General features: G+C 42.3%; 1 protein-coding gene across 3 annotated transcripts in view; it reads right to left on the bottom strand.

Annotated features, from left to right (window-relative positions):
• EXT2 (exostosin glycosyltransferase 2) overlaps positions 1-24634 on the bottom strand; it is a 135054-nt gene that overhangs the window by 75919 nt on the left and 34501 nt on the right. For 2 of the 3 annotated variants that reach the window (XM_082844361.1, XM_082844360.1), the window contains exon 8: positions 92-223. The exons of the other annotated variant lie outside the window; for it this stretch is intronic. In XM_082844361.1, coding sequence (XP_082700487.1) covers positions 92-223 — 132 coding nt within the window. The remainder of the gene's footprint in view (positions 1-91; positions 224-24634) is intronic. 3 annotated transcript variants of the gene reach the window in all.

Raw genomic sequence — 24634 nt, 5'->3', positions numbered from 1 at the left:
TGAATAACCTTGACAAATTCAGTACATTTCCCATCACCCCATCCTGATAGCCGGCCCAGGCCTGATGTGGCTCGCCCCAGAATTCATTTACCACGGAGGGAGGGTCATTCCAGTCTTCGTAGGAGATGGCAGCGTATGGATAGATCCGGTCATTGATGATCTGCAGGGTGGCCAGGGCAATGGCTTTGATTGACTGGAAGTACGCTTCCCAGAACCACCGTGCCTGTGAAGAAAACCACACTGTGTGAAGTGAGCAAAGAGAGTGAAGAACTAGATGCTCCGTCACAGCCAACTCTGGGTCTGGGTAATTGCCTTATTCCCGAAGAAGAGGGAGACCAAGGCAAAGGCTCCCTGCTGTTCAAGGCCAGCTCCATCAGAGTGGGCATTTAACCAAGGCAGTCAAAATAGCACGTGAGCACGTGAAACGCACACTGGATTCAATTTAGGTTTAAGAGAAACTACATGATACTTAAGACGAAATATCAGGGTGTTTAACCAGAGCAAGTTTAGAGTCTTTTTTGATATAACATACATAAAGTGCACAGATCTTAAGGGTACAACTCAATGAATTTCTACCTTCAGTACTCTTATAACTACTTCCCAGATAAAGATATAGAACATTCCAGCACCCCAGTCAGAACCTCACCCCTCCAAAAGTAATCATTATTCTGATTTCTATTAGCCCACTACTGAATTTCATATGAATGGCATCAAACAGTGTTTACTCTTTTGCTCAACACTGTAATACTAAAATCAGATTTTGGTGTCAAGTTATGCTGGCCTCATAGAAGGAGTTGAAAAAGTTCTATTCCTTGACAAATTTTATGCAAGGTTGGCATTATTTCTTCCTTGAAAGACTGAGAATTCATCAAAAAAAACCATCTGGGCTAGGTGTTTTTTTGGTGTGTAAAGGTTTTAAATCATGGATTAATTTTCTTTCATACCCATAAGATTACGCACATTTTCATGTCAGTTTTGCAGGTAGTATTTTCCAAGGAATGTGTTCACTTTACCTAAATTGTTAAATTTATTGGACTAAATGTGCGTCAATGCCTATTTAATGCCTATAGAACCTGTAGTAATACACCTCTTTTCATTCCTGATATTGATAATCTGTGTTTTCTCTTTGTACTTGATCAGTCTTACTGGATGTTTATCAATTTTATTATCTTTTCAAAAAACCAATGTTTGGTTTTGCTGATTTTCTTTATCTTACATTTTTTTTCTATTTTGTTCCTTTCTGCTCTTATTTTTACTTTCTTCTGTTTTGGGGGATTTTAATTCATCCTGCATTTAGCTTTTTGAGGTTGAAGTTTAGATATTTCAATCCTTCTTTTTTAATACATACATGTAAAGCTATAAATTTACTTCTATGCACTATTTTAAATGCATCCCACACATTTATATATCATTTTCATTATAATTTAGGTGAAAAATGTTTTTAATTTCCTTTGTGATACTTTCTTTAACCCATGGGTCATTTAGAAGTATGCTGTTTAATTTCCAAACATTTTGGGATTTTCTATTTATCTTTCTGTTACTGATTTCTACTTTGCACTGTAGTCAGAAAACACACGTTATTTCAAAAACTTGGCAATTTATTTAAACTTGATTTATGGCCCAGTACATAGCTTATTTTTGTAAATGATCTATGTGCACTTTAAAAAAAAGAGAATTTTGCCGTTGATGAGATGTTTTACCACTGTCAAGTACAGTAAGTTGATTTTAAGTACTGTTGCAATATTCTTTATCTTTATTGATTCTTCTCTGCCTGTGCGCGTGTGCATGTACATGTGTGTGCGTGTGTTTACTTCCAAAACTTTTACTTTCAAATTTGTGCCCTCAAAGCTTGTCTCAGGATTGTCTCTTATAAAAAGGATATAAATGGCTTTTAATATTTTATCCAATTCAAAAATCTTTGGCTTCCAATTGTATATATAGTCCATTTACGCTTAATGTAATTTCTGATACGGCTGAGTTTAAGTGTATGCTCATTCTATTTGTTTCATCGAGGTTCACAGATATACCTCAGTGTGGCCCTTTGTGTTTATCCCACCTAGGATTGGAGAGCTTCTCCAATCTATGATTTGATGTCTCTCCCTGTTTTTAGAAAACTCTCAGTCAATATTTTTTAAAATATTGCTTCTGTCACACTCCTCTTCTTCTAGGACTCCAAATACACATGTACGTAAAATGTTTTCACCATGTCCCATATGTCTCTTATTCTCTTCTCTGTATTTCTCCCCTCTGTGCTTCAATCTGGGTATTTTCTACTACTTTTTCTTCCGGTCCAATAATCCTTTATCGTTTTTGTGTGTGTGTGTCTAAACTGCTATTAAACCAATTGTACTGAATTCTTACTTTCCCTTCTTATATTTTTCAGTTGCAGAATTTCCATTTGACTTTTTAAAAGAAGATTTCAAAACTTTGTGGAAATCCTCCTTCTCTTCTTCTATATTATTGAACATTGTTCGTTCCCGACTGATAACCCCAATATCTGAATAACCTGTAAGTCTTTTTCTATCATCTTTTTACTCTCCATTTTGTTCATTTGGTTTCAACTTCTAGCGTGCATCTTAATTTTTTATTGGATGCCAACATTCTGTATTAAAAAACTGTAGAGGTTCTGGATGATCCAGATTATCTTCCTCCTAAGAATGTAACATATTCTTCTGGCAGGTACAGAGAATGCAGTCCACTATAAGCCTGTCAGGGGTTGGTTTCAAGTTTTGTCAGGGCCACCTTTTTTCAGCTTGCCCTTACTCTGAAGGTGTGGCCTTCTGGGCCTTCAATTAAAGCCTGGGGTATTTACCAGGACCCCTCCATCTTGGCCAGCCTTGAACACTGATCTTTATCTCATCAGTACTATACACGGTTGCTGAAATAGCTACAGAGCTTGTTAGGCTCCCAGCTGTTTCTTTCTGCAGGGATTCTCAGAGTTTTGTTCTGATCGTGTGCACCTCAGAAGGTGGCAAACACCTTAAGGGAAGATTGCACGCCCATTTTTTGCTATATCCCCGTGGTTCCCTTTCTCCTGGGATTTTGTTCTTCAAATCCCAGATACTTTGGAAGCCCCTAACTCCAACCTGTCAGCCCTGTGGGACTGCTGCTTTCTGCAAAGCCTCCATACCCTGGGCTGTGAATTAGGAAGCACCCTCGGGGAAGGAGCCAGAGTGAACAAGTAGCTCACCTCAGTGTGCTCCTGTCTCTCAGGAATTGTCTCTCAAGTCCTGACTGCATGGGCTGCTCCCTGAACTGTTGTTTCATCTACTTCAATAAGCTCTTATACTTCTTTTTCTTTTATTGACAGGAGGGTTACTCCCAAACCAGCTACTGTGTCAGAGCCTTCTGAAAGAAGACAGTTTCTTATCCAAGCAGAGTTTAACCTCGGTTCCTAATGAAAGCAGGATGCTGGTGTAGACGACCTCGCCAGCTTCATTCAGCCTACGAGTCCACTCAAAATCAGAGACTGTTAGGACTTACACAAGGGGGCGAACATTTCCAAGTTTAGCATGAGAAACTGGAAGCGTAACCGAAATAGGTGGAGGAAAAAGACGCTTTCTAGTCCAGACTTACTGACTTTGGTTCTGTTTCCTGGGCAAGTCCTCTATTCATTAGTTAAAGCCAAGGATAACTTCTGAGTTATATGATGACTGTTGTTTCCACTAACATTAAGAAGGCGGCAAAGCATCCCAATGAGAATTTCTCCTACTCAAAGAAAATCAGAAACAGATTTAGCTTCCAAGGCCATCTGACTTAAGCTGTCCTGTGGTCGGCCATCTGGGTACAGCCTGGGGGCCTGCTGGTTGCCTGCTGCTGCTTCTTAGATACACTCCACTCACTCCAATCTCCTTCCTGCTCAGTCATCTTGCTGCTTTCCCTCCCATCATCCAGACAAAATACCTACAGTTCATGAGACCTAAAAGAATCCATCTTCTCTGTGAGAACTTTACTGAGGTTGAGCGCCCCCAACATCAACAATCTTCTCTTACTGTGAAACACCACAGCATTTACAGCCTTTATCTTATAGGTCAGGTGTCTTACATTCTGTTCTATCACTGTTTTGCTGCTATTTCGGATGATCGCATTTCTCTCTCCAGCTAGACTGAATTCCTTTGGTGTGGAAACTGGCATTCTTTTATTAGTATCCTTGCAAATGTTAGAATGTTTTCCCTGTTGCAAAGCACTTTTGTATCCATGGTCTCATTTGCTCTTTATTATCAGTTTGTCACTTATTTGGGGCAGATGCAAATCTCATTTTATATGTGAGGAAACTGAGACACAAAGCTGTTAAGTGGCAGTGTCACCACTCATGAATCCTAACTCTAAAGTCAGACCTTTCCCTACCCCATTCTAGAGTATTAAGAGTACCAGCACACAGTAAGTTTCAGGAAACGGTCCTCTACCAAGGAACTGAAAGGAGTAAAAATTCACGGAGAAGCGTGAGCCCCACACATAAACACACACAGCTTAAATATTTACCTCCTTTTCTACCCAAATGGGTCCATCTTCGTAGGTTCTTTTATTTTAAATCACACCACACTCAAACTTAAGCATTCCAAAGCTTTACGTTCACATTGAATCACAGCAGAGACAGCAGCATTTGGGATTTATAGGAAACAATGATTGGTAACAAATCCACCTAGAAAACAGCCAACTGCACAAGTGTAGGACAGAGCTGCTGATTTAAGGTGTCTCAAATCATCTAGCCCTGTCCACCAAATTACAATTTCTCTCAGAAGGGAAGCAAGCTTTGCCAATAATCATAGTTCAAGTGTCTCAGCCTGAGGATAAGTGAACTTTGCAGGCTTAATTATTTCTGCAGGACCTCTTTAACACCTTGAAGTGTTTAGAAGGCATAATTTACAGCCCCTCCAGGACTCAGCGTCAGCCACTTTTCGGCAGAGAGGAAGGAGTTTTCAGCTATGCTGGCAATACATGAAAGCACCAGTGTTCCCATCCAGTGAGCAAATGCAAATGCTTATTATGTTTTGAGGGTTTTTCCCCCCAGAACAGGGGCCACGCTTATCCCTATCTGAAAAGTTTAAATGAGGGACTCTTCCACAGCTCTGCAAATTCCCTAGGCACTCTACACTGTGGATCTACACAACCGAAAGGCAAGTCACATATGAAACGGTCAGAACAATAACGTTCGACAAAGCATTTAGCTTTTCTTCATTAAACAGGTACCATGGTAATTTTGTAGAACGTGCACATTTCAAAGCATAAGAACTACAAAGTTCCTATGATGCTTTCAAATATTAGAATCATAAAGCAAAGGGCAAGGATTGGGTCAACTTAAAACTAACTTAAGCAAATAAATACTTCAAATTGAAACTGCTACTTTGGTTTAATTTCTTTGATTTTCAGTAACATAAAGCCAACAGGATTAGCAATAACAAGTGTTTAAAGGAAGTCCGCACAGCATGGTAGAAAGAACCATGGCGATGAGTACCTTGCACAATTTTAAGTGACTTAACCCCTCTGTTTTTTGAAGTATATGAGATGGAGACCACACCACCTTTCTCGTGGAGCTGAAGATCCAGTGAGATGAGGGTTGTAAAGCTCCCTGCCCAGTGCCAGTGCAGAACAGATAATCAGAACATGTTAGCTCTCTGCTCAACCCTTGCATCCATCCTGTCCCCTCAGGGTCTCTGTCACTTATGTTAGAATACACTCAGCACTGTTTTGGGGTGGGAAGGGAGGAAGGGGTAGAGGAGAGACAGAATGGGATCTCAACATTACACTCCATTCATCTCAATTCTTGAAGCCAGTAAAGAAATCCAACTGGTCACAGAACAGAGTTAGATATAATAAAAATAAATCAAGTACGAGTGTGACAGACCTTTATACTGAAAAGTACAGCAACCAATGACATGCCCCTTCTACCTGAATCTCTAAGCTTCCAAGGAAGAGGCCAGCACTCCTCTGGAAACTGTGAGGGTGGGAACACATCTGGTTTTGCTCACGACTGGTCTTGCAGCCCCTAGCACAGTGCCTGTCAAGGAGTGGGCAGTCAAACATTTGTTGAAAGAACAAATCCATCTCCCTCACAGGCATCACATGCATCTCACGGGACTTTCCAAATCTTCTAAGTACCAGCCCATGACCTTAAAGGGGGAAGACCATCATTTAATAATAATGACCGCATCTTGTATACAGAATTTTAAAAGGTAAAAGATGGAGGAAATGGATTTGAGGGGAAAAAAAGGAAAATTTGTTTCTGGGTGAAACAGCAAGGCAGCAATGGGCTTATAAGTTGCCCTTATATTACACATGTAAAGACCACGAGAGAGAGAAACGGTTGTTAAAACTATGCCATGCAAGTCTGTTCCTAGTGGACAGGCTATCCAACCATTCAAAGACTATACAGAAGGACAAGAACCCCAGGATCCCTAGCGGTCCAAGAGCATCTGCCTCCCAAAGCAGTGACGGCTTTCCAGTGCCCTTCAGTCAGCAGCCGACTGTGCAATATGCCCTTCCCATCAGAACCTCCTGAATGTGACCCACGTCGACAGGCTTCATTTTAGTGCATTAAAGGACTTTCCTAATGAAAACCACAAAATAAACTGATAAACCAGCCAGCTAAGCCTCTGTCCCAAATCCCAAGAGGTAGCACCGTCCAAACACCCGACAACGACATGCAGCCGTGGATCAGTAGGTGCCCCAATTCTGCTCTGTCTCCCCACCCCCCACTCACTGGTTGGTCACAACATAAAAGATCTGCTTCTGCTTAGGATGCAGAAAGCCACAAGGGAACATGGAATCCACCATAACAATGAGAAAACGGCACCAGATACCCCACTAACACCATAACGTGTCTTGGGCCAATCGGAGAGCTATGGTCATAAGGCAATCAGGGAAACCAAACTCCAAAGAGTGACATCCAGGAGCAATGGGACACTCAAACTATTTCAGCTTTGGAAAAGCACAGAAGGTAGGGGTGGCTACTGTAAAAGCGGCCTCAAAACACAGCTGGAGTTTTAACCAATTCCTCAAACTGAGTGTGGGCTAGTAGGGCAGTTTGGAAGTTCCAGACATAAGCAGGACACCCCCCCACCAGCAACTCAGAGGGACGCTGCCCTGGTAGAAGGGGCAGACGCAAGAGCCATCTGCCCCTGAAGGACAACCAGGTGAACTCGCTCACATCAGGCTCCTACACGGATACAGCGCACAGGTCAGCTACCACCACGGGAGGGGCAGGAAACTCCCTCCAACCTCAGACGCCCACAGACAGAGGGCAGACTCTAGCTGCCCAGGGGGAGGAGCAAGAATGCTGAGAAAGCCCCACCTCCAAGGTCCCGGCAAGCAAGCCTGCCAGACTGCGGCTGGACCAGGGGAACAGAATCCTGCTGCTCCACCACGAGCCCGGCACCACACACAAGCAAGGTTAAGTCGACCCACGGACAGGAGCAAGGCCTCCTGTGTGGCACCGGCAGGCAGGGCCTGCTGAAAGTGGAGGGTGAGGCTGGAACTCTGAGAAAAACCTTAGTACCTTGTGCCCCACACAGGAACAAGGTGACCACCAACAGCATCTGAAGTGTGTGGTGCTGGAGGTAAGTCTAGCAATGGACAAACCCAAACCCACCTTGATTACACACTAGACTGAGTCAACCTCCCATGCTAACAGCTCACAGAAGAAGAGGTCTGCCCATTTCTGGACATGACATTTACTTTAGGTCTCTTGTTTTTCTAACACACAATGTCCATCATTCAGTCAACATTTATCGGAAACAAAATGCGAAAGAAAACAATCCACCGTCAAAACATAAAGCCACCAGCAGAACCAGACCCAAAGATGACCAAGATGTTGGAACTACTAGATGGGGGCCTTAAACTAACTATAATTAATATGTTGAAGGAACTAGTAAAAAAGGCAGACCGCTTACATGAACAGATGGCAGACGGGAGTATTCAGTAGAGAGATGAAAACTATAAGAAAAAGAGCCAAATGAAAATGCTAGAAGTAAAAAACATAGTATCATAGAATTTCTTCAATTGGTTTATCAGCACAGTAGATATGGCAAAGGAAAGAAATACTGTAGTGAACTTGAAAATAAAAAAGAAATTATCCAAACCAAAATGCAAAGAGAAAGAGTGTAAGAAAACAGAACAGAGCACCCAAGAACTGTAGAACCATAGCTAATGTTCTTACAGTAGCTGTAACTGGAGTTCCAGAAGAGGGGTAGGAAACAAGGCAACAGATACATCTAAAGAAATAATGGCTAAGAATTTTCCAAAATTAATGAAAAACAATAAAACAGACTGAATAAGTGCAGAGAGCCAAGACAGAGTAAATAAAGCATTCGCCTTCTCCCTCAGGAAGTTTAAGAAACAGCTGCGTCGTTAAAGATGCAAAAGCACTTCTGCCTCTGAGCAACCTGGGAGATTCAAGGGATCTGAGTACAGGAGATTTTCTCTCAGCTTACGACACTGACAGAACCATATATCTCAGGTGAAGGGCTGGAAAATATTTCCACGCCTCATGGATTAATTTTTCAAAGCTGTGTCTGAAGATGAATCTGAAAACTTCCAAAGGGATTCTAAGCCTTTCCAAGCACCAGTGCACCACAGGCTGATGAGTTCCTTTTCATTTGTTTGCTGTGACAAATGGAACCAATGAGCATTCCTACTATTGCTCCAAAGCCTCCTATGCAGCAAACGCTGCAGGGTTACACTGGCTCTCTTCCTCGCTACCTTCCCGTACAGATGAGAGGGCAAGAGCAGGGAGCCCAGCGCCCTTCTTGCCTAACCTCACACCAGCCTGGAGGCAGCAGAGACAGGCTCGAACAACCTCCACCTGGCAGCCAAAGCCACGCACTGGTGAGGTCAAATGATAATCCAAGCATCCTGATTCCTAGTTGAGAACTACTGCAAGACTGCCTTTTTGTTTATTCTTTTGCTTATCCCATTTTTATAAACGTAACAGTTACAAGACAACGTACTTAAAATTAGGGGAAAAAAATACCAACAAAACCCCTCAGGGGCACTTCTCATGGACTGAAGGTTTTATAAAAACGTACTAGGCCTGTGTTGTCAGTTCTTCTAGAGGAGAAGAGGAAGTTCACTAACATTTGATACCTTTACTCAATGATTCAACAAACAACAATAAAAAGGATTTACCGCCTTTAAAATAGAGATTTCTGAAGCAGAAAAGGTTAATATATCAGGAATTTATCAGCACTGCAGTTTTTTCTTTACTTAAAATATTTATTTTGTAATTACATTTACAACACCTCACTCCACAAAATCTGAGAGTGCTTTTCTTCATTCCTGTACTCATGAAGCTACTTTACTCGCCCTCTCCACGCGCATCTTCCACCTAAAAGTCCCTGGTGCCCCTGGAGGCACTTTTCCATCATCTAGCGCAGTGTTCCCAGGCCCACCATCTCAATTACTTGATCACAGCCCCTGAGGAAGCCACATATCCCACTCACTGAACTTTCCTCAAAGCCAGAGACATCTGTTCACGTAACAGTAGCAGAGTTCATTCCACAAGTTTTTGGTAGGTGTAAATTTTTTTTATTTCTTTACCATGCAAACTTGCAATTGCTTTCTTTTTAACTTTTCATTTTGAAATAATTTTAGAGAACAGTTGCAATGGTAGTACAGAGAGTTCCCGAATACCCTCACCCAGCTTCTCCCAATGTTAACATCCTGTATCACCACGGTACAACGATCAAAACCAAGACGTTAACATTTAGTTAATTCTATTAACTCAGTTACAGACTTCTGTTTTCTTTTTGGATTTTCCCAGTTTTCTTCTAAGGTCACTTTTCTGTTCCAAGATTTAATCTAGGACACTGCATTGCATTTGGTTGTCATGCTTCCTTAGTTTCCTCCCATCTGCGACAGTTTCTCCATCTTTCCTTGTAGTTCATGACCTTGACACTTTTGCCTAGTGTGGTCAGGAATTTTGCAGAATGTCCCTCAATCTGGGTTGGTTTATTAGACTGGGGTTATGGATTTTGGAGAATACTACAGAGCTGATGTGCTTTTCTCTTTACTTCATATCGGGGGACACATGGTATCACCGTGACTTATTACAGGGGAAGTTCACCTTGATCCCCTGGTTAAGGTGGGGTTTGCCAGGTTTCTCCACTGTAAAGCTACCATCCCCATTTCATACTCTATGCGTTAGAAGCAAGTCACTATATTCGGACTGTATTCAAAGGGAGGATAGATAATTAAGCTCCACCTCCTGGAAGAGGGAGTATCAAAGAATTTAGCACAGCATTTTTAGTGTTGTTTAAAAGGATTAAAAACTATGAAATTCTATTCACCGAGTATTATATATATGTTAGCTACTCTATGTATACACAGTATAGGATTTTATTAAAATCCTTAAGCCTATGGGGTTTTGTGGCTTATGGAAATATTAAAACTTTTCTTTCCTCAATAATTTCACTAAATAAAAAATCTGACATTTGCCTTAAATGTTAAGTTGAAGACTGATAACACATCTCATCTATTGAAAAAAGAAAAGCATATAGCCAGCTTTTATTAAAAATCTTAAGAGATTGGGTTTCTCTCGTGGCGCAGTGGTTAAGAATCCACCTGCCAATGCAGGGGACACGGGTTCGAGCCCTGGTCCAGGAAGATCCCACATGCCGCGGAGCAACTAAGCCCGTGCGCCACAACTACAGAGCCTGCGCTCTACAGCATGCGTGTCACAACTACGGAAGCCTGCGCTCCTAGAGCCCGTGCTCCACAACGAGAAGCCACCACAATGAGAAGCCCGCGCACCGCAACGAAGAGTAGCCCCCGCTCGCGACAACTAGAGAAAGCCCACCGCAGCAACGAAGACCAAACGCAGCCAAAAAAATAATAAAATAAATAAAAAATTAATAAAAAAACAACAATTAAAAAAATCTTAAGAGATGAAATCTACTGAGACCTCAAATATTTCCAAATTTCAATTGCTTCTAGTCTCATATTTTAACTTTACTCTGATATATACACAGAATTACCATCCAAAAATAAAGTAAGCACCCAATTTGATAATTTGGAAAAGAATGAAGGAAACATAAGGAAACTGGTAGAAGCAATAAGAAAACAGAAAAAGAAAGGAATTTGAAAAGAAATCCAAGAGCTTTCCATTGATTAGCTATTAAGAAAATCCTAGAGAATCAACTAAAAACCTATCAGAGCAAATAAGGAAGTTCAGTTAAGTGGCCAGCTACAAAATAGTGTTTAAAATAAATAAAACAAAAAACCAAAACTCTTGTATCCCAGCAATACCCAGTGAGATTGTGTACACACACACACACGCACGCACACACATGCGCGCGCGCGCGCGCACACACACACACACAATTAATGACAAAGTTCATCCCACTACCCCAACTTCTCACAGTCCAGATTACTATTAGTCCTGACAGATGTTAGATGCCTCCCCAGCATCCATTACCTTCCTTATCTTTACTAACAAAACCAGCTTAAAATACTAAATTTTCCACCCTCTTGTGCAGCAATGGATGACCGTGTGACACAGTACTGGTACAGCCCCTGGGTATGTGAGTTTTCCTAACTAAAAAGATGAAGTCTTTTAAGGGTAAGCCTTTTGGTTTTCTCCCTTGGTCTTCTCCCTCTGCTTGCCCGGAATGCAGACATGATTGGCTGGAATTGAAGCAGACGTATTGTAAATGAAAAGACAAAGCCAGCATGCTGATGGTGATGGAGCAGAAACAGAGAAAGAAGCCTGCTTCTCTGATGGCATCACTGAATCACTACACTTGCCCTGGATGGATTGCCTACTTCCAGATTTCTTTTAATGTGAGACATACAAACCCTGACTTCTTTAGCTATGGTTAGTGGAGTTTTCTTCTATATTTAGTTACATATCCTCCTGATACTGTTCTCTTATGTGAAGACCATAATATAGCCTTCATTTCCCTAAACACAAAAGCAATCATTATTTGCAGATGATAGGATTTTATATCTGGAAGACTCAAGAGAATCAGCTAGAAATATGCGAACTAATTACAGAATCCAGGAAGGTGGATAATTGCAAAATACACATAATAAAATTAGTTTAATTCCATCTCTAGTTATGTTACAGAAGGTCGCAAAAGACCACCAGACCACCACGTGTCTCATGACAAAAAAACGAGACAAAGTGTTTCAACTAAAATTCAAATTTTCTTCAGACCCAAAGAGTTTGTATTCTAACCTTGCTATAACATCTCTTATAGTTTAGTAGTTTGTAGATTCCTTTGGCTTTTCTGAATACACAATCATGTCATCTCCAAATGAAGACAGTTTTTCTTTTCCAATTTTTATGCCTTTATTTTTCTTTTGCACTGTCTAGGACCTTCAGTACAATGCTGGGCACAAGTGGAGAGAGCAGACATCCTTGACATGATCCCAATTTTAAGAGAAGGCGTTCAGTACTTAACCAGTACGTATAATGTTAGCTCTAAGTTTTTCATAAATATCCTTTATCATGTTACAGGAGTTCCTTTCTATTCCTCATTTAGCTGAGAGTTCTTCTCAAGAATGATTGCGGAATTTTATCAAATGATTTTTTCCTACCTTTTTAAGATGATCAGGTAGGTTTTTCTCCTTCATTTTGTTAATGTGAGAAGGTACATTAATTAAATTTTTAATGTTAAACCAATCTTATATTCCTGACCTCATCTAGTTATGATAGGTATCTCTTTTTATATACTGCTAGGTTCGATTTATATTTTTTTGTTTAGGATTTACGCAGTCCCATTAATGTGGGATAGCTGCCTGACACAAATGATTGTAAGATGCACCATTATTTTATATAACACTAAGAAAGAAAAAGCTTCCAATTAAGATATGATACAATGCTAAAACAATATCAATTTTAACACAATCTGACATCAAAGATTTTGAAGTATGAAAAAATAAGGGTCTGAGAATCAGTTAAACATGGTATATATTTTTTCACTTGACCCTCACAACAATCCTATATGAAAAGAGATAATCCTACAGACAAGAAAACCAGGCTCAGAAAGGTTAACAGTAACTTGCTCATGGTCCCAAAGTGGATAACTGAAGATCCAGAACACGAAGCCATTTTGTCTAGCTCTGAAGTCCATGTTCTTTTCATCATTTTTAATGGTCTAAGTACATCAATTAAAAGCTTGTCAGAGTGGATCAAAAAACAAGACCCAACTATACGTTGTCTGTAAGAAACCCACTTTAAATACAAAGACACATATAAACTAAAAGTAAAGGGATGGAGAAAGATATAGCATGCTAACACTAATCCAAAGACAGTGGGAGTAGCTATATTAATTTCAGACGGGGCAGACTTCAGAACAAGGAAAATTACAAGGCATCAAGAGTGGCATTACATAATGATAAAAAGGCCAGTACTCCAAGAAGACATAACAATCCTCAATGTGTACGCAGCCAACAAAAGAGCATCAAAATACATGAGGCAAAAACTGACAGAACCTCCAAGAGAAAGAGATGAATCCACTACTAGATCTGGAGATTTCAACACCCATCTATCAGAAGTGGACAGATCCAGCAGGCAGAAAATCAGTAAGGACATAGTTGAACTTATTAACAGCACCAAATAATCGACATCTATAGACTATTTCATCCAACAATAGCAGATTATACATTCTTCTCAAGCTCACACGTAACATTCACCAAGACAGACCTCATTTTGGGCCATAAAACATACTTGAACAAACGTGAAAGAATAGAAATCATATGAGGTATGCACTCAGACCACAATGGAATTAAATTAGAAACAGTGACATGGGGCTTCCCTGGTGGAGCAGTGGTTAAGAACCCGCCTGCCAATGCAGGGGACACGGGTTCGAGCCCTGGTCTGGGAAGGTCCCACATGCCGCGGAGCAACTAAGCCCGTGAGCCACAACTACTGAGCCTGTGCTCTAGAGCCCGCGAGCCACAACTACTGAGCCTGCGCACCACAACTACTGAAGCCCGCGCGCCTAGAGCCCGTGCTCCGCAACAAGAGAAGCCACTGCAATGAGAAGCCCGTGCACCGCAAGGAAGAGCAGCCCCTGCTCGACGTAACTAAAGAAAGCCGCGTGTAGCAACGAAGACCCAATGCAGCCAAAAATAAATAAATAAATAAATAAATATTTTTTAAAAAAAGAAATAGTGACATGGAGGAAATAAGTCATTATACATTTGTTAAAACCCATAGAATGTACAACATCAAGAGGGAACCCTAATGTAGACTATGGACTTTGAGAGATAAGGATGTGTCAGTATAGGTTCAACCGTAACAAATGAACCACTGTGGTGCATTGTTATGGGGGAGGCTGTGGGAACAGGGGGTATGGGGAACTCTCTCTACATTTTGCTTAATTTTGCTGTGAACCTAAAACTGCTCTGAAAAATAAAATTTAGTAATTAAAAAAAAATCATACCTGTACTTCATTTAATCTCAAAATTACACTGAGGCCCTTTATAAAATTCATCTGACAATTTTTACACAAGAGTTAGCGTCTATTCTCTGCCCTACTGATATCTCATGGGGGCAAAAAACCCATCTTCCCAGCTAGATTAAAAACTCTCTGATGGCCCACAGTACAAAGCAAAACTTACCAGGCCCCACTCAAGGGCAAGGATTCAAAAACTCAGTCCCTAAATACTACAGATTTAGGGCAGTGCGTTTCTGCGGGTTCTCACCGCCTCTTTCCACTGGTATCCTGCAGTTCCTCTAGCGTAAGGCCCAACTATCTTGGGAAACTGGAACAGACTAAGGCGACAGATCACCATCCTCAGTGTTTCATTTTACCCAACAGCAGCAACAAAGCAGGACTAGACTTGGCTTAACCAGTAGGGCCTCTATTTTCAGCTGTGTGGCTGCAGGGGAACAGCTGAGAACATTTTGAACGTTCAGTGCAGCCAATGCCCAGTGCAAGATCTAATGTGTCACACCTAATGAACAAATTTTTGCTCTTCTCCTAGGATCTCACATAGAGCCCGATAATTCTTGCTAGGAATTCATCTCTCCTAGGATTTAATCTCAATTTTATTTTTACCTTATCCCATATTCCCAGCCTTCTAAAAATATAATAGAATTGGGAATCCACAGTAGGTTTGTTGTTGTTTTGTCTTGTTTAAAATAGTCTCTACCCAGCTGGCACATAGGTGGTGAAAAGAAAAATAAAATCACCTTAATACTAGCGACTGTGGTTCTAAGACTCTGCCACACAACATGGGCCCTTTCTTCTCCTTCTCACCCTTCTCGGGACTTTGAGAACTGGCTCACAGCCTTTGCCCTAGGCTGGCTGTAGAGTACTTGCTCCTTTAAATCTAGCTTTCTCCACTCCTAGCATTTTTGTTAACCATCCCTCAACTTCCCCCAATTTAATCCCATTTTCCTGGCGCTGAGATGAAGTGGTCTTTACACAGTCTTCCAGGCCACGTCCCCCCAGCACGCTCCCAAGAACTGCTGAAGACCTCTCAACACCAGCAGCAGCCCCAGCCCCATAGGAATAGTTGTTGAATACATAACAACTTCCATTTGTGCAGCTGATTTCTAGGAGTTCTAGACCTTATTCTTACATCTAAAACCACGAGTCACTCAAAGCTTAGGAAAACAAGCAAGTACATGGACCAGTACTCAAATCCTATTCTGAGACAGAGCTGGCCGGAAAATTCCCAAAAGCCCATATGTAAGCCCATGTCATCCATTTCGAAGCAAAGATTTCCTTCTATTCATCTCCATCCTCAGTATTTATATTTATGGGGAGTGATTAAAGAATTAACATGCAGTCAGTTCCACGTGTAGTTACCGGAGAAAATGGCTCTGGCCGTTTTTGATCCTTAAGAATCAAGAAAATGTAAGGAGGCGGTCTGAACGATGAGGCCCAAGACATCTGATGGCAAGATAGTGTGCTCGGTTAAGTTCACAACAGTCTTTAATTAGACAAGGTGTTTTCTTCCAAAGACTAATACATATTTACAGGTTCTTTATAAGCTCACGTGGCATCATGTGATATGGTTGATTCCTATGAAGAGTTTAAAAACCTGAGCTGCCGTCAGGGGAAGGATACAGAGAAAGAATTAGAACATGGGGCAGAGAGAGGCGAGTGAAGAATGGGGATTTCAAATTCCTTCCTCTCTCAAAGTCATGCAATAAATAGGATTTAGAATGGGAGAAGTAAATTTGCAATTAGGTGGAAAACAGAGACTAAAGGCAAAGAGAAGCAACCTATAAACCATCACCAATACACGAATGTCCCAAAAGACATACTTATCTCAGTGTAAAAGGGAAATGCCCCTGGAGACAAGGTGAGAAAAGTGAACTTCTTAATCATATGCCACAAATTCTTCCCAGTCCCAAGCCTGCCACTAAAGCTTTGTGACTACAGGCCATCTACCAGCCTCTAAGGTTCACTGTCCCCCTTCATAAAATGAGAATAACAACTACCTCATCCGGTTCTCATGAGGAAGTTCCTAACACAGTACCAGACACAGCAGTTAACATAAATATTAACTCTCCCCTTCCCTTGGTCAACTGGAAAGTGTAAGCTCATGACCATACTCACGACCAAAGAAAGAACTAGACAGTAGTAAAACCAGGCCTGTCTCTTCTGATACCTGGGTACCTGCTAAAAACTCAACCTTTACTCTGAAGCAGAAAGAGACCCTGCCAGTGTCCTTTCTGCTAAGGATTATCAGTAACGTTCTACTTGAATTCTAGAAAAGCAGAGGAACTCAACAGAGATCATTTGCTCCTTTTCTAAGCTAAAGGCATCTTAAGTAGAAGGCATTTTCTACTCAATATTCTTAGAATGAGTGGTTTGATTTCTTGCCGAAGAAGCTATATTGAAGTCATCTAATATTCACAGGTCCCTGGATTTGCCTCTCAACACTAAAGCTTTCACTCTTGTTCCTTAGTCTGGAAGCCAAGCAGATGTGGGAGAGCAATCCGTGCCACTTCTATCTCTTTTTGGAAGATCTACTTCTTCCAGAAGATAGAACGGATCAAGAAGACAGGGAAGAGTGCAGCTGGGCTATCTTAAAAGTAGGGCTCATCCAACCTGGACGCACTGGAGCTGAACACGGAAGCCCTGTGATACTTTCCCTAGACCACCTTCCCCGTTGATTCAGCTCCCAGACACCAAAGATGGCTTAATTTGCGTGTTTTGGCCTTATCTGAAAGAAAAATTCTTTCAAAAATAGATGCTACTTGGGGCAAGCCGGGAAGAGAAAGGGGCAAAAGAGCTTGAAAGTAGGGAAGGACTCCGCGAATACTTGTGGGGTGTGCTCAAATGTTACGATCTCCTGCCCTATGGGAAGCAAGAAGGGACAGAGGAGGAAAAGGGGGCAGCCTGAGTTGTGTTTCTTGACGTGTGACAGGCAGCTCCTGAAATAGAAAGCCATAGGTTTCAAGTCTCAGGGGTATCACCTTCAAATATGTCAGGGTTCTAAGGGTGGATCAGTTTTCCCAACTGCTGACACCCTGCTGTGAGGAGAGATCCCAAGCAAAACACAAGCCTCTGACTGGGAGCCTTTGAGGTGGCAGGAGCCATGAGGAGTTCAAAGGCAAGGCCGGCCAATGGCTTGTACCTCCAAGAGCCGTGGGGGTGAAAGGTTACTAAAGCAGGAGCCACTGACCAATAAAACTGTGTTTGGTCAAACCTTCTCAGCAAAGGGACTAGAGATTCATTTCTCCCGTGCCCCGTTTCAGAGTTATCCATGCCTCTGAATCCCACTGTTCCCTAGGTCAGATCAGGGAGCTTCTTTAGTGATTAGCAGCTGACAAGCCCTGCCTCCTGGTTGGGTCCGTGGACTAGCTAAAAGGTGGGTTGGAAACCTTTAATCAGGATCTGTCATCAAAAATAAATAAATAAGAGCACGACTTGGGTCAACTAGTTGTAAAGGAATCTGCCTGGGGTGACATTTCCCGTGTTTGCTATGCTAAAATCAGGAGAAAGCATAAGTTTGTTTGATCAGCGAAGGTAAATATAAAGCAAGTCTCACTGCAACAGACACACTTGAAAGGCCTCTACCCCTTTTAATTAAGACACACACACAAATACAATGTGTGAAGGGACTGAGGACGGGACTTGAGGGCTCGTTTCATCCCATGTCATGCCACATTAGGGCCATGTTCCCTCTTCCATCTGCTTCCCATGTAGTAACCATTCCAGAGACGGCCGAGGAGCTAGTTTCTGGCAGGTTCTTTTTTTCTGGCTGTGGATACTAACTCACTCAGCAGTCAGGTCCCATGGGAGCCCTTCCACTGTCCCCACACACTCCCAATGTTGTGAAGAGGAGTTGAGAAGCCTGTGGGCCCAATGCCTCTTATCACTGTGCCAGCTGACCAGGGGCACGTGGGCCCCTATAAGCCGCTTGCGTCTGGGACCCTCCTTCTTCTGATCACATGTTATTAAGACAAACTCTCCTGTTGATCCTGAGTGGAAACTCCAATGTACATTCCGTAAATTGGGACTCTGAACAGAGGGAGAAGTTTGAAATAGCTACACCTGCTATGTCAGTGGTTCTCCCTTTTGTTTCCCCTGCTCTTTCTTACCTGGATGATGACATACACCTATGAGTAAGAATAACTGAGGTTCATCATGGCAAGGACTCTCAAGAGAAATTCATGTCCCCATCCCCCACCCCAGAAAACATTTAAGAATCTGAGTGGGAGCAAGAGGGTTGAGAGAACTCAACCCTCAGTCTGCAGCTTCAAACAAAAACTCAAAGATCCCTCTAAAATACAAATGATATAAGATCATCAAAACCTGGCCAAATTAACATGGAAATTAAAAATACTTCAATACATATATGGACTTCAAATACTTGAAGACAAACCACTTGCTCTGTTTAATAAAAAGTATTGGATTCTGAAAGATAATAAGTGACCTGCTCACCTCCTATTAAAGCTTTATCAAAATGGGAAATAAGTGCACATTTAAACACAACAAATTAGCCTTTAAGTTACAAGGAGAGAACTGTATCGCCAGAAATGGTTTATATGGAGCTACTTCTGTGCCAATCCTGGTCTGATCCAGTACTAAAGGTCTTTAAGTCAAATTGAATGTAATAAATATACATGATTGTTGTCTTACATTCCGAAGAACAGTAGCATGGAATTACAAGGTTAATCGTGTTATTGTAAAGTAATCATGCAACTCCAAACTCTCTCAACCTCTTCAATGCTGAGGGAGATAGAAAAATATATAATAATCTACATTGAGATGTATACATATAGACAGAAATCTAATGGATCAGTTTGACCCTTACTGAAGACCTGACAGTAGTGAATTCTTTACCAAATGTATCAACACTTGATAATTTACAAGTTACTGTTTTGTAAACAAACCTAGATATTTTTCTAAGTAGGTATATAATGAATTCAAACCTGCACTATGTTTCCTGTAATGAGCAATTATTTCTCGGGAATGCTTCACAAATAGTCCCACCCTGTAGGAAACCAGCCCCAAAGAGTCAGACAATCCTTATACAGGCTGAAAATTAATATTTAACACTTTTATTAGCGAGGCCATTTCCGGAAGCAATGCCCCATATCGTGGACTCGTTACAAGGGATTAACCAACCCATGGTTAATTCTAGAGACGGTTCTCCAACCGGTGCCCAAAGAGGAAACTGACCATTCCACATACCCACACCCCTTGCAAAGGCTGTAAGATGAAGACTGTTCATCATCATATATTTACTGAGAACTTCCAATATATTACTTGTTAGATATTTTTAGTAAGCTTATTAAAACTGTACCATAAGCAATAACATCCAGTCCAGTAAACTTCTTAACTAACTCTAGGGTATCAATTTGTCAGAAATGTACAAAACAGTAGTTCCGTTGCTTTGGAGTTTGGGGCACTTTGTTTTGTTTTATTGCTTGTTTGGTTTTTATACCTAATTGCTCTCCCCACAGGAGCTGCCTGAGTAATGAAACAAACCAGTGTTCGTCCTGTTTGCTCAATGAAAATCACCAGCCCTAGGCCAACAGCTGTGTCATGTGACCAACTTACTGCAAAAATTCCTTGCTCTTGCCCCAGCCTCAAGTTAAACGACTACTTTACCTTGAGCACACTTGCAAAAGCACGCATGTCCAAAACTATTCGGAAAAGGGAAAATAATGTGTTTGTGCCAAAAGGGTGCCGAGCAGTTAAAAATATATGTCCACTGGATTTTGCTTATCTCTACTACCCTCTTCCTAAAAGCTTTAGTTAGGAGAAGAAGAGCAGACAGATATAAAGTAGATTCTTGGGGCATAATGCACCCAGCCAGCCGTCTGGAATCAAGGCTGGAAGGCTGAAAGCAGAAGGAGGGTGAGGATGTACTTTTTGAAACGCCTGGAAAAACATTCTGGTCAGGAGATGCCAGCGATTTTGAGGCTCCATCAAGCCACTGGCCTGGATCCAGGTAATGGTTTTTCCTTGCCCTCAGCTGTCTGCTGCTAGAGTTTTCCAGCGAAGAGAGAAAGGAAAAGTGGTGGAAGAGAGGGAGGAGCAGCTTCCAGTCCACCTCTCTGTAACCGAGAGGGTAAGAAGGGCCAAGCACTGCGGGCTGACATTTATAGAGGGCCTGGCGCTTCCACAAAGCAGTCTGGGAGGATTACTGGGGGTTAGCAACCTGGTCTAAAAGGGGCAGTGAAGCAGACTGATGAAAGTCCCTTTGAATTCGCTAACAGTGACGCCGTGGGCACAGAGACAGCGAGCTGGAGCTGGCAGAGACGCGTGAGCAGAGGTCTAGCCAGTCAGATGGCCTTTAGGGAAAAAGCTACGTTGTAAAGCTTGCTCCCTTAGCCCTTCAGGGCTGCCCAGCTCGCCTGCTGAAGCCTGAAAGCGCAGACTACCAGCCGAACGGCATTTCTCATCAGGGGATAAAAATAAAAGCCCTCGGAAAACCCTCCCTTGCCTAACCCTGGCTGCCCTGCCCCCACCAACCAGGAGCCAGGTATCCGGCCAAGGGCGAAGTTCCGGACCTGCAGAGGTTAATCATCTTGCTAGACTTTTCCCTCCAGATCACCGCTGTGCTACCCAATCCCTTCTGCCTGGCATTTTTCTTCCATTTTAATATCAGAAGTTTCACACGCCTGCCAGAGCTCCTGGACTCGGCAAAAGGGCCCATATACCTGTCAGCAAACTGATAAGAACTTAAAAATGACTCCGCAGGGCCTCTTTATAAAGAAGAGCCAAAGAAGCCCATAAAGAAAGAGGGCAGGGGCCACGGAGACCAGCCGCTCACACTGTCTTAACGTGGCATTAAAATGAGCTGCAGATTTATGGCAGTGTTTTAGCCCCTGGCCCAAGTCATCTGGGGATGAAGCGCTCGTCTCCGCTCTCCAGCGGGATTTCAAATATGGGATGGAGCTGACTGGAAAGGGATGGGGGAAGGGCGGCAGAGGCAGCAGGAGGAGGAGAGGGGAAGGGAAGCAGCAGAGAACAAGGAAAACCATATTCTTTCATTCTCCTTTCAGTAGGAGGTGAACAACAGCTATTCCTAAGAGGTATCTGACCGGTCCTCTTAAATTCACATAAAAATTTCCTTTATGTTTAGTACGTACCTAGTAAAACTCTAGTTCTTCAACTGTTCACCACCCAAATGTCAATTCTGATTTTGACTTTTCTCTTTAAGCTTATTTTTTAATCTTCTAGTTCAAAAAATGAATAAATGATCTAGCAGAGAACATGCTAAAAGGGGGGGTAGTAGGGTGGGCAGAGACTCGGTACGAAAACTTTTCTCATTGGAAAGGGGAAAAAGTAATAGTACTTTATCCAAATGTGCCAATGAATTTTTTTTCTTTAAGGCCAGGTAGAGAACCACTGATTTTCATAAGCCATCCTGATCCTAACAGAAAAACAGAGAGGTGACCCTCCCTCCACGCCAAGATGAAGAAAGTACACCAGACCCACAGGAAAAAGTTCTGTTTCAAGTTTCCAAGCCCAGAAGCAAATGCATAATACATCCACGTTGGTAACTCACTGTGGTTCCTGAAGACCAAGCTCCATACCAGGAGGCTCCTGCCAGCCTCAAACACAGACCCAGGCGGAGCGCTCCCAGATGACGGCCAGCAGGCAGACCAAAATCTAGATGCTTTAAGTCAGTGATTTCACTTAATCAACACAATTGCTCTATCGTGTTATTATCCCCAGGTCTGAGATAAGAAAATTGATGCTTGGCAAAGCTAGGTAATTTGCCCACACTCACGAAGTTGATAGACAAGACACCACAGCTTGGGATGCAAATTCAGGTCTCTCCGAGTCAATAGCCCATGTGGTTCCCACTACCAACACTTCTCAAACTTTCTGGACTGGGACCCACACTAAGAAACATACAAATACATTTTATACTGCAACTCACCATGCGCATTCATACAAAAGAAACAAAGGTTTCAGGAAATATTTACCCTTGCTATGTCATAGTTTAGTATCTTTCTATTATCTTTCATTTTTAAAAAATAAAATGCCAGTCAAGACCCACTGAACTGACTTCATGATCCACTAATGAATCATGAGACCCTCAGTCTGGAAAATACTGCAGTACCCAATGTCCCCCTTTCCCCCAAAAAATCATCGGCTGGGATCAGAAAACCTGGGTTCAAGGGTAGGCTCAGCTCTGACCCTAGCAATTCATTCTCAAGATCACTTGAACTCTAGGGTTTATACATCATTTATAAAACATGAGAAAGGGGTTGAATAATTTCTAAGGTCCCTTCCAGCTCTTTGATTTTTTCCCTCAATCTCCTTAATTGATACTGCTTTCCCCTCTCATCACACATCCTTTCATTACTCTCCACTTGTCACTGACCTTCCCTTCCTTCTAACTCCCTGCAAAGTTCTCTGCTCCTGGGATTCCAATCCCCCCCTCGGGCTGCTCCATCTGACCTACCGAGTCTTTCCCACAGAAGCCAACCTCTGGGAGAAGGTCAGTACCTCTCAGAGCACCCTCTCTCCCTATTCGAGGCCAGCCAGTCGTGAGGCCCCCTTCACCTCCTGATCCGTTCCTGACTCTCCACAGTACGACTGAGTGACAGCACTTCTGGCCTCTTCATTCATACACTACTGAAAGTACTCTCCCCAGCACCGTGATGGCCTTTCTTACAGACAGGATCTGTGTCCCTCCCTCCCTCCCTTTTCAAAAATCTCCCTCAGTGTGCCCATACCATTCTAGGAACAAAGCAGGTACTCAATACATATTTATTTGACGGGTTTGCACTATGAAATCAAGGACTCTAATTCTCCTAGATTTAGAGAATATTTAGGTGGGCTGCTCTAGGAAAAGTCGCCAAACCAATTAAAATTGGCATCACAATACAATAAGCGAGCATTTACAGACAGAGCTCCATCTACTACCCGTGATGCTCGCCACGGACAAGGGATGCCCAGGTTGCCAAGGAAAGCAGCTTTATGGTCTCTCCATCTGGACTGTAAGGATTTAAATCTCAGAACCTATACAAAATAACTGCAAATCAGCCCATACCTTAAAGACAGGGAAATTTATTTACAGGCCCTAGTGCACTATAAATTTGAGACAGTTCTATTAAAATGCTTTTCTTGGCTTCCCATCAGATACTTGGCAAGAGTCTTTTTCCAATAAGGTTCTTAATACTGAAGTTGAAAAAAAAGGTAAGTTAAACACATAAAAATACTCTTCCTTAAGAGTTTCGATTAAATGAGTCCTTGTTTTATCCTACTTTAAACATACATTGACCGGTCTCCTTCACAACATGGATTTATACGTTCAGGAAAACTCCAACAGAGTATACAGTGCTACTGAAACAAAATTATGAAACTCAAAATATCCCTTAATCACACTCTTCCCCAAGGCTCTCCCACCGGCCAAAGAGCCTGCCTTTGTATCAGACCATGGTTGTCTGTTTCACAGGGAGAACTCCAGGGATCAGGTCAGTGTGTTTGTTGAAGGGTAAGTGATCCAGTAGCTTTTTTTAGGGCAAGTACAAAAGTAGGGATGGGGAAATAGAGCTTGGAGTGGCATGTTGGGACTGGAGAGCGGGGGGGGGGGGGGGGGGGGGGGGGGGGCGGGGGGGAGAGGAAGGGAAGCAGGGAACACTTGGCGTTTTTTAAAAGCCCTGAGAGTTCAGTTTATATATATTAGAAAATTTTCAGTTTCACAGTGGGGGGGATAAGAGTGACAGACATTATAATACTGATCCTGGAAATGAGAAGTGAAATCTTTTCCACATCCTTCATAACATATTTCCAGGGATGTGTCCAGTCCCAAGTGCCTCAAGCAACCACGTTTTGGGGAAGACTATCCCATAAGCAGTTAGCCTGAATTACTGGGAAGGGCATCCTGATTTTCAGCCTCGATCCAGGCCACAAAGCTCTATAATTTGAATAAAGTTGTGGGCAGCAAAAGAGTATGTTCCCTGTCTGTCCCTTACATATTGTGTGGTCTCGGGAGGATCACTTTACATCTCTTCTCTTCAGTTTCCTCACATTAAAAAATTCGGATTACTCCTCTCGCTGCCTATCTCACTACTCTGTTTACAGAGTTTGCTTTGTAAACTGTGTGTGTGTTGGCGTGGGGGGGAGCAGGGGGAGGGAGGGAGGGAGAAATGGACACAGACTGCTAGGTAGCCATCAATGGACACAACAGTCAAGCCACCAGCATAGGGAACCCTCAGAGAACACATCCCTCTGGACTGCTGAGGCTTCTAGATACCCGA

This window comes from Leucopleurus acutus (assembly GCF_964270905.1).
Source record: "Leucopleurus acutus genome assembly, chromosome: 8".
In the NCBI taxonomy this organism is placed as follows: domain Eukaryota; kingdom Metazoa; phylum Chordata; class Mammalia; order Artiodactyla; family Delphinidae; genus Leucopleurus; species Leucopleurus acutus.
The sequence above is the reverse complement of the archived record's forward strand: the minus strand, read 5'-3'. Positions and strand labels throughout refer to the sequence as shown.